The sequence below is a fragment of the Vigna angularis genome, chromosome 11, assembly GCF_016808095.1.
Source record: "Vigna angularis cultivar LongXiaoDou No.4 chromosome 11, ASM1680809v1, whole genome shotgun sequence".
Lineage (NCBI taxonomy): Eukaryota > Viridiplantae > Streptophyta > Magnoliopsida > Fabales > Fabaceae > Vigna > Vigna angularis.
In genome coordinates this window covers 5,779,461-5,790,603 of record NC_068980.1, presented here as the reverse complement: position 1 = coordinate 5,790,603, position 11,143 = coordinate 5,779,461, and the positions used below count along the sequence as shown (strand labels likewise).

The following is an 11,143-nucleotide window of genomic DNA, read 5'->3' as shown; positions in this document are numbered from 1 at the left end:
AGGGAACGTTCCTACGGTGCTGAAACGTGAACGGAGAAGAGTTTGGTGAGTTACAGTAGAGAGAAGTTTGGGAGGTTCTAGAGAGATGGAGGAGAAGAGGAAAAGTCTGAGTTTGGGAGAGAAGAAGGTGCGCGTAGAGAGTGGGAGATTTTCCAGAAAATTTGTTTTTGTTCAAAAACCCACTGTCAGACGGACGAGCGTCCCTCTACACGACACCTGCGCTCCATCACTGATTTCAGAAGCTTCCACTTTGACAAGTGGCGCACATGCACGGTTCGTTGGTGGATTTTCAAATACTCAGAACACGTGGCACGGTGCATTTATGGGAGTAGAGAGGTGAATCATCACAGTAATAAATGGGACGTGACAATCCCCCTAACTACAAAAATTTTCGTCCTCGAAAATTGAAGACTTACCAGGAAACAGATGAGGGTATAAGTCCCTCATGGCATCCTCAACTTCCCAAGTAGAGTCACCAGTCTTGTCGTCCCACACTACTTTCACCAGTCGAACGTCCTTCCCTTTGTATAACTTAGTGCGAACGTCTTCAACGCGAACCAGCTTCATCTCTAGCGTTCGGTCTTGTCGAAGACGAACGTCATCCAGTTCCAATATGTGCGAGGGATCAGACACGTACTTTCGGAGTTGGGAAACGTGAAATACCGGATGAAGGTTGGATAATTGTGGAGGCAAGGCTAGTTCGTATGCAACAGGTCCAATCCTTCTCAAAATCTGATAAGGCCCCACGAACTTGGGAGACAACTTCTTTGATCTCAACGCTCTTCCTACTCCAGTCGTTGGATTCATCCTTAGAAAAACATGATCGCCAGCTTTGAACTCTAGTGGTCGTCTCCTCTTATCGGCATATGACTTCTGCCTGCTTCTGGACGTCTTCAATCTCTCTTGTATTAATTTCACCTTTTCAGTCGTTTGTTGAACGAGTTCTGGTCCAGTCAATATGTTTTCTCCTTCTTGAAACCAGCAAAGTGGCGTGCGACATTTACGTCCGTAAAGAGCTTCGAAGGGAGCCATTCCAATGCTGGACTGGAAGCTGTTGTTGTAGGTGAACTCCACTAATGGCAATACCTCGTCCCAAACGCCTAAATGATCGAGTACGCACGTTCTCAATAAGTCCTCGAGCGTCTGAATCGTTCTCTCGGATTGACCGTCTGATAACAGTTGAAAAACTGTTATTTTTATGCTTAAATTTGATACCAAAAGCAACCTTTAAGACTTAGAAACTAGCTTGAATTCATATTTTTTCTTTAGTTTTGAGAATAAGAGAGTTGAAAGTGAATTTAATGGTTTTGTGCAAGATTCCCTTGATTTTGTAGGCTAATTGAATGATTTGAAAGAAGAATTGAAATACCGAATGATTGGAGTGCTGAAAAGTCAACCAGAAACCAGAAAAGTCAACCAGTCAACCAGAAAAGTCAACCAGTCAACCAGAAAAGTCAACCAGTCAACCAGAATGCTGAAAAACCAACCAGAACGCAGAAAACGTGTGACCGAGTGGCGCTGAGCGGAAAATACCGCTGAGCGGCACTTTTCGGGTGCCGAAATCACCGCTGAGGGGCAAAACAGCAGTTGGGGGGCAAAATGGATCAACCGCTAGTACCGCTCAGCGGTAAAATACCGCTGAGCGCCATTCTAAGTGGGCTTGGACCGGTTTTCTTTTGTTTTTATGGGCTTGGACTTGTTTTATGTTATTTTTATGCCCTATTTAAGGACTTGCACGTCCTAGGGTTAGACATCTTTGGCAGAACGTAGGCAAACACTCTCTCTTCCACCCCTTTGAAGGAGGATCTTGGATGCTCAGGCTACCTCTTCACCTTTATTGGGTTTATTCTTTCATTCTTTCATTGTTCATCTAGGTTCACCATGAATATGGTGAACTAAACTTTGTATGTTTGTTGGGGAATCAATGTAATCTCTTGAAGCTCTCATATATGGAATTTATGCTTGCATCTTAATCTAAGACTTATGCTTTCTTTCATCATTAGTTAGGGTTTTTCCTCTTTGCTCAATGCGTGCATTGTTTAACTCATTCTATTGCATGATTATTGGTTTTGTCGATACGGACACGTACGGGGAAGTCTAGATCCGGGGAATTTCTCCCAATATTATACTGACAATATTATATTGGTTGTCGTTAAGCTCCTGCGCTCATGAACTAATCATTAGGAATGCTAGGAATTGTATGAACTATTTGATTAGGGAGAAGCCATCTAGAATGGTACTTTAGAGAGTGGCATTAACAATGATGATTTGAATGTTGAAATCCTAAAATGTATGAGAGTGGATGAGATGAAATTGACCCCCAACAACATATTCATTCATATAATCCATTGAAAGTGTTTATCTTTAGTCTTTGCCATTGATCAATTCATGCATACATGTTTAGTTTTCGTCTTGCATAATATAATCCAATTATTTCGTTTGTAAGTCTTAGCTAATCAACAAACCACACAACTAAACTAGGCCGTGAGTCCTTTGGGAAGAACGATACTTGGTCTTACCAAGTTTATTACTTGAACGATTCGGTCATACTTGCCGATTGTGAAACAAGTTTGTGACATCATATTTTGGTGCTTACAAATTTGTCCATCAAGTTTTTGGCGCCGTTGCCGGGGACTCGTGGTTTAACTGGTTAATTTGTGTGATAATTGATTATCTTTGACTTTTTGAATTTCTGTTTTTATTTTTTCTGTTTTTATTTTATTTTATTTTATTTGATTAGGTTAGATTTTATTTTTTAGATTAGATTTTATTTTATTCTATCTTTTAGATTAGGTTAGATTTTATTTTTTTTTAGATTAGGTTTTATTTGATTCTATCTTTTAAATCTTTTTATCTTCTGAATATATATCTTCTTCTATATCTTTTGTGCTAACAAATATTTCCTAGAGTTTTGTGCCTAATGTCTGCAGAATGCAATTTGGTCAAGAATTTAACTATATGGGCACTCAATTCTACCAAAGTAATCTCAACCAATGGTGGGAACCTCACTCAAGCATGGATCAAAGCCAATTTTGGCAAGCTGCCGGACAATTTGAGAACCAACCACAACAACAATGGCAGCAACAACCCTTTCTATCAGGAAGTTTGGATAGGTTGGAGGACACCCTTCAACGATTTTTGAAAAATTCCGACTCTACTCAGAAAAGCATTGAAGAATCATTTAAAAGAATGGAGATGCAACTTCATTACATCAGTCAGAGATTGAATGATGAGGTTAATACTGAAGTTAACCTTAAGGAGGAAGGGCAAATCATTATCACCGAAAGTGACAAGATTCTTGATAAGGAAAAATTAGAGGAAGATGAAGAAAGGGTAGAGAGAAAAGAGAAAGAAGAGTTGAGTGAGAAAAATAAAGATGAAGAAAAAGAGAACGAAGTGGTTGAGAGAGAAGAGAGAAAGAAGATTTGTGTGAAAATAAAGAAGTTGAAAAGAAAAAGAAAAGGGAAGAAAAAAATAAAAGAAAAGAAAAAGAGAAAATTGAGGGAGAGAAAAAGGAAGAAAAAGAAGATGAGAGGAAAGAAGAAGAAATCATATGAAAAATCACATCCTCATCTAAAGAAGAATCATAGGAAGGAAAAGAAGTTCAAGTGCTTTATGGAAATCTTCAAGAAATTGGAGATTAAAGTTCCTATGATTGAGACACTGCAACAGGTTCCTGGTTTGATCAAATTTCTGAAGAAGTTCAGTAGAAAGAAGAAAAAGAAGAAGGAACTCGAGTTTGGGTCAAGCTAATGACGTTAAAAGAGCGCTTGCTGGGAGGCAACCCAGTGATTTAAGAACTTTTGATTTTATTTTGGTTTTGTAATTTTTAAGTTGTGGACTTTATTTTGTAACTAGTTTGTTGGAGATAGCATCTACTGAAGGATGCTAGGTGGTTAAGTATCTACTGAGGGATACTATGTTGTAACACCTACTGATGGGTGTTGGTAAGAAATTTTGCACCTACTGATGGGTGCTGGTAAGTTTGAAACACCTACTGATGGGTGTTGGTGGATTTTGGGTCAGGCTCGTGACGTTAAACAAGCGCTACCTGGGAGGCAACCCAGTTGATTGTTTGTTTGTTTATTTTTAGTTTTTGCATAAGCATTTTTAACATTGAATTGCAGGGAACCTATGAGGGACATGTAGGGAAGGCACGTAGGTCAAGAAAAGAAGGAGAGGAGCACTTCACGAAAGTGCCGCTGAGCGGCAATTACCGCTGAGCGGTACTATCGCAGATGGGCTTAAGTTCCCCTTAGCGGGACCCGAGCCCATTAGGGTATTGTTATACCCCAAGCTGCGTTTTAGGGTTTATTTTCTGGCTTCTCTCTGCACAAACACTTCCACACATCTTCTCCTAGGTTTTCCACATCTTTTCACTCTTACCTCTTAAGAAAAAAATCTCTTCCACTCACTTGCTCACTAGTTTTCCATCTAAGTTTGGGGTTGGGAGAGAGCATCATTGAAGGGGATGATTTCTTCATTGTGGTTTACTAATGCTTAACAATGTATCTTTTGGTTTTGTGAATTATGTTTGATGCAGGGATGGCCTCCTCGTCGGGCAAAAAGAATCAAGACTAGAAGATCCAAGAAGAGGAAGATACAGAGGACAGCTCAGACTGATGAGGAGCTGAGATAGCATTTACTGATGAATGCTATCAAATGATTATGCTTTTGTGGTTTAAGTTTTCTGAACTCATTTGTTTTTGTTTTTAGATTAGGGTTTGATGTACTCTATTGAACACCTGGTTTGTTATGATGGTTTGCTATTAACTGTGATTGTGTGATAAGTACTACTTGATGATGCTTAGTGATTGATTGATGTTGAGATAGATGTGCACATTAAAATGCTTATACAGGTGATTCACAAGCTTTGTGAACAAATGCATGAAATTATGATTGTGGTTGTGAGATTAAGCAGGATGTGTATGTCAAATGTGAATGAGCTTATATGTGAGGTTTTGAGCTCCAGAGTTTTTGGTATAATTGAATGCTACTACTTTGAAAGCATGAATGATTTTGCCCAGGTTTTCTATGATTGAATCAATTGCTTGTTTTGCATCATGTGATCAAGGCCATTTGTTGGAACCTTTTTTATTGGCCAAATTCATAAAGTTAGCCTACCAAAAGAGAACACGTTGTGTTCTATCCTTTGAACCCTTAGCCTTGAACATACACTGAAACCTTTGATTGAAAAATCTTTACCTTGAGTTAAGTAGAAGATCTTGTGTGGTATTGGTAAATGTTCAAGTTTGGGGTTGTTGGGAAAACATGAAAAGCATTGAGCTAAGAGCTAAAAAGTAAGAATATGCAAAGAGAAAAGAAAAGAAAAGAAAAGAAAAAGCGAAGCTCAATGCAAATGCAAAGGCAAGTTGGGAAAAATAAGAATAATTGTGTTGTTATGATTCTCTTAACTCAAGGATTTTGTGATCCAGAAAAACCAATTTTCTTGTTAGCCCAGCCACATTATAAGCCATTGAAAAGTCCTTGTGATGATGCATGCTTGTGAATGTTTTTGATTGTGGTAAAACGAAAGGCAAAGTTGATTCATGTGACATTGTGATAGTAGAGTGAATGAGTGATTACCTCTTATACACTTGTGTGTGAGTGAAACACTTTACCTGGTGAGGAAATATTCCATGAGCACATGAACATCCATGCTTAATTGATTGATCATTCATGAAAAATAGCATTTGTTGGAATTTAAATGACTTTGTGAACACTAAAGCATGTGCACATCTTGATTGAACTCTTGGTCATAAATTTGAGTGAAGTTGTTACTTATCTTGAAAAAGAGGATTTTTGAATGAGTGAACCATCATACAAATTGGTTAGAGATTGAGTTACATCTTGTTTGCTTGAGGACAAGCAAAGCTCTAAGTTTGGGGTTGTGATAACAGTTGAAAAACTGTTATTTTTATGCTTAAATTTGATACCAAAAGCAACCTTTAAGACTTAGAAACTAGCTTGAATTCATATTTTTTCTTTAGTTTTGAGAATAAGAGAGTTGAAAGTGAATTTAATGGTTTTGTGCAAGATTCCCTTGATTTTGTAGGCTAATTGAATGATTTGAAAGAAGAATTGAAATACCGAATGATTGGAGTGCTGAAAAGTCAACCAGAAACCAGAAAAGTCAACCAGTCAACCAGAAAAGTCAACCAGTCAACCAGAAAAGTCAACCAGTCAACCAGAATGCTGAAAAACCAACCAGAACGCAGAAAACGTGTGACCGAGTGGCGCTGAGCGGAAAATACCGCTGAGCGGCACTTTTCGGGTGCCGAAATCACCGCTGAGGGGCAAAACAGCAGTTGGGGGGCAAAATGGATCAACCGCTAGTACCGCTCAGCGGTAAAATACCGCTGAGCGCCATTCTAAGTGGGCTTGGACCGGTTTTCTTTTGTTTTTATGGGCTTGGACTTGTTTTATGTTATTTTTATGCCCTATTTAAGGACTTGCACGTCCTAGGGTTAGACATCTTTGGCAGAACGTAGGCAAACACTCTCTCTTCCACCCCTTTGAAGGAGGATCTTGGATGCTCAGGCTACCTCTTCACCTTTATTGGGTTTATTCTTTCATTCTTTCATTGTTCATCTAGGTTCACCATGAATATGGTGAACTAAACTTTGTATGTTTGTTGGGGAATCAATGTAATCTCTTGAAGCTCTCATATATGGAATTTATGCTTGCATCTTAATCTAAGACTTATGCTTTCTTTCATCATTAGTTAGGGTTTTTCCTCTTTGCTCAATGCGTGCATTGTTTAACTCATTCTATTGCATGATTATTGGTTTTGTCGATACGGACACGTACGGGGAAGTCTAGATCCGGGGAATTTCTCCCAATATTATACTGACAATATTATATTGGTTGTCGTTAAGCTCCTGCGCTCATGAACTAATCATTAGGAATGCTAGGAATTGTATGAACTATTTGATTAGGGAGAAGCCATCTAGAATGGTACTTTAGAGAGTGGCATTAACAATGATGATTTGAATGTTGAAATCCTAAAATGTATGAGAGTGGATGAGATGAAATTGACCCCCAACAACATATTCATTCATATAATCCATTGAAAGTGTTTATCTTTAGTCTTTGCCATTGATCAATTCATGCATACATGTTTAGTTTTCGTCTTGCATAATATAATCCAATTATTTCGTTTGTAAGTCTTAGCTAATCAACAAACCACACAACTAAACTAGGCCGTGAGTCCTTTGGGAAGAACGATACTTGGTCTTACCAAGTTTATTACTTGAACGATTCGGTCATACTTGCCGATTGTGAAACAAGTTTGTGACATCATATTTTGGTGCTTACAAATTTGTCCATCACCGTCCGTCTGAGGATGGTACGCTGAACTCATTTGGAGTTTGCTGCCCAGTTCGCTTTGCAACGATTGCCAAAACCGAGAGGTGAATCTTGTGTCTCGGTCAGAGATGATGCTGGACGGCACTCCATGCAGACGAACGATCTCTTTGATGTAGAGCTTGGCCAAGTTGGTCATGGACATCTTCAAGTTGACAGCTAGGAAGTGGGCACTCTTTGTAAGACGATCCACTATCACCCAAATGGAATCGTGATTTTTGACCGTGCGAGGCAAGTGAGTCACGAAGTCCATTGAAATGCTGTCCCACTTCCATTCTGGAATCTCCAAGGGTTGTAGTAGGCCGCCCGGTCTTTGGTACTCAGCTTTCGCTCGTTGACAAGTTAGGCAGGACGCCACGAAGCGAGCGACGTCACTCTTCATCCCAGGCCACCAAAACGACTTCCTGAGGTCTTGATACATCTTAGTCATGCCAGGGTGCATGCTAAGACGGCTGTGATGTCCTTCCTCCAGGATAATCCTCTTTAGCTCGCCATCATTCGGGACGCACGTCCTATCCATATAACGTAGAAGACCGTCCGTCCCGGTGTTGAAATGCTTAGCCTTATCTGTACCGAGCGCGTTTAAGATCAGCACCAAATCTTCATCCTCCCTTTGCTTCATCCTAATTCGGTCGAATACGTTACTTGCTATTCTGAGGTTGCAGCATCTAATGCTGTTCGGCTCCAACTCGAACTGCAACCTTAGGTCTCTAAAATTCTCCACCAATCTCAATTGTCTAACCATCATGGACGAGACATGCACCACCTTCCTGCTCAACGCATCTGCCACAACGTTCGCTTTTCCAGGGTGATACAGCAACTCGAAGTCATAATCCTTTAGGAATTCAAGCCACCTCCGCTGCCTCATATTCAACTCCTTTTGATCAAATAGGTACTTGAGACTTTTATGATCACTAAAGACTTGGAAAACGGATCCATACAAGTAGTGCCTCCAAATCTTCAGAGCAAAGACGACCGCTGCCAGCTCTAGGTCGTGCGTTGGATAATTCCTCTCATGTATCTTCAATTGCCGAGAGGCGTACGCCACTGCTCGTTTTTCTTGCATAAGAACGCACCCCAAACCTTGGTGTGATGCGTCACAGTAAACTTCGAAAGGTTTGGCAGTGTCCGGAATTACCAAAACTGGAGCGCTCGTCAACTTCCGCTTCAGCTCTTGAAAACTAGATTCACACCGATCGGTCCAGGCGAACGGGTGATCCTTCCTGGTCAGTTGTGTTAACGGGGCTACTATCTTAGAAAATCCTTCTATGAAACGCCTATAGTAGCCCACCAGTCCCACAAAGCTTCTAACTTCTGTTACCGAACGTGGGCTTTCCCATTCCAAGACTGCTCGTACTTTGGCTGGGTCGACTGAAATTCCACCAGCAGATACAACGTGACCCAAGAATTGCACTTCCTTCATCCAAAATTCGCACTTGGTCAACTTAGCGTACAACTCCTTTTCCCTCAACACTCCAAGTACTAATCTCAAGTGCTCTTCATGCTCTTCACAACTCCTGGAGTAGATGAGAATATCGTCAATGAACACCACCACAAATTTGTCCAAGTACGGCCTGAAGATCCTATTCATGTAATCCATGAAGACCGCCGGAGCGTTCGTCACACCGAACGGCATGACCACATACTCATAATGTCCATATCGAGATCTAAAGGCCGTCTTCTGAATATCTCCTTCCTTAACCCGAATTTGGTGGTAGCCCGATCTCAAATCTATCTTGGAGAAGACGCTCGCTCCATGCAATTGATCCAGCAGATCGTCAATGCGAGGCAGTGGGTATTTGTTCTTGATGGTCAGCTTATTCAATTGACGATAGTCAATGCATAGCCGAGAGCTGCCATCCTTCTTCTTCACCAACAACACAGGCGCTCCCCAAGGTGACACGCTTGGACGGATGAACCTCTTGTCCATCAATTCTTCAATTTGCTTTTTAAGTTCAACCAATTCAGCGGGTGCCATTCTATATGGTTGAATGGATATAGGAGCCGCGGTAGTTACCAAATCAATGGTAAACTCAACTTCACGAACGGGAGGCAATCCAGGCACCTCATCCGGAAAGACGTCCGGGAATTCGTCCACCACCGTTCGTCCTTCAGTGTACTTATTGGACGAACGTTCAAAACTCTTATCCGCAACCTCACTGTCTTCATGCGTCATGATCCAGAAGCAACTCGCGCCCTCCATGATATCCTCTTTCAGTTGACTGAGCGTCACACCCAACTCTTCTTCATCTTCCTCCGGAAAAATCAATTCCTTAGCACCACAATCTATGAGAATGCGATTGGTATTAAGCCAATCCATTCCCAAAATCACTTCTAAGTCTTTGAGAGGCAAACATATCAAATTCACCTTGTATCTACGCCCTTCTACCTTAATGGGACATCTAACGCACACGGTAGATGTCCTAACCTCTCCAGCCGCTGGGGTTGACACCACCAAGTCGAACTGTATCTCACTCTCAGCTAATCCCAGCTTATCAACGTACGCCTTCGAGATGAAGGAGTGTGTTGCCCCCGAGTCAAACAGTACACAACATTTCATTCCATATAGCAAGCATGTGCTGGTAATAAGTGTACCTGAACTCGCTGCTTCCGCACCCGTGGTTGCATATACACGCCCCACAGCTTGGGCTCGGCCACCTCTTCCTTGCTGAGTCCTTCCAGCGTTCGGCGGTCTCATCACTGCACGTCCGCCCATATTACACTCGTTTTCCAGATGACCGTTTCTTTTACAACGAGTGCAATATTTCCCTCCAACCAACTGAGGGCATGATGATCTAAAGTGGGGTCCTCCGCACTGAAAACATCTGACCGGCCCCGGTTGATTTGCTTGTCCAGCAACTACCATAGCTTGTGAACCACTCGACTGAGCTGGACGAGAGTATGGGGTCCTGTTCCGATTCACAGTAGGTCTCGACAGAACTGGTCCTCTTGACGCCTGTTGTTTCTTCTGTTGTTCCGCCTCAGCCATAGTTTTCTCTAATACTTTAGCCCTCTCAACCATGGCTGGGAACGACCGGATGCACAAACTGGAAATCAATACCTTCAAATCACTCCGCAGTCCGTTCTCGAATTTCCTACACTGCCACTCCTCACTGGTGGCCATCGTGTTGAACCTCAGAAGATGTTTAAAGGTGTTGGTATACTCCGACACAGACTTCGCTCCTTGCGCCAGTTGAAGAAACTCAACTTCCTTAGCGTAACGAACGCTGTCCGGGAAGTACTCTTCATAAAATTTGTCTCTGAAAACCGCCCAGGTGATGGGATTCTGAGCGTCCGTTAAGATGGCTTTCACAGTCGTCCACCAGTGGCTAGCTTCGCCAGTCAGTAAGTACTCTGTAAAAGCCAGGCGGCTTTCATCCGGACACCTCTTAGCATTGTAGATACGTTCCATGTCTCTCAGCCACTGGTCTGCCTCATCAGGAAGGCATTTCCCACTGAATTTGGCCGGATGGTGTTGGAGAAAACTCTCCAAGCTCCACTCGGCAGTAGGCGGGCCAGCGTTGGAAGAAGACGCCCCTGAATTATGCCTGGTCGCTGCTAAGATCTCCATCAATTGTCTTTGTGTTGTTTCAGAGTTGGCACGCGAAGCTTCCAAACTCTGCATGGCACTCTGATTCTGCTGCATTAGAGTGGCATTTTGTTCCATCAGTGTCGTGTTCTGTTGCTGTAAGCGGTCTATCACCGTCTCCAACAACCTAGCGTTCTTGGACGCATCAGGTTCCGTAGGTTGGGGTGGAGGAGGGAGTCTAGGTGCCAT

At 42.0% G+C, this 11,143-nt stretch overlaps 1 protein-coding gene across 1 annotated transcript; it reads right to left on the bottom strand.

The window, feature by feature from the left end:
• Window positions 1-375: 375 nt before the first annotated feature.
• LOC108332906 (uncharacterized) lies at window positions 376-11,143 on the bottom strand. The gene is made up of 4 exons (XM_052870800.1): window positions 9,721-11,143; window positions 9,383-9,651; window positions 7,816-9,232; window positions 376-1,169 (listed from the first exon to the last, which is right to left on the bottom strand). The coding sequence occupies exons 1-4, from the start codon at window positions 11,141-11,143 to the stop codon at window positions 376-378; spliced, it is 3,903 nt and encodes a 1,300-aa protein (XP_052726760.1).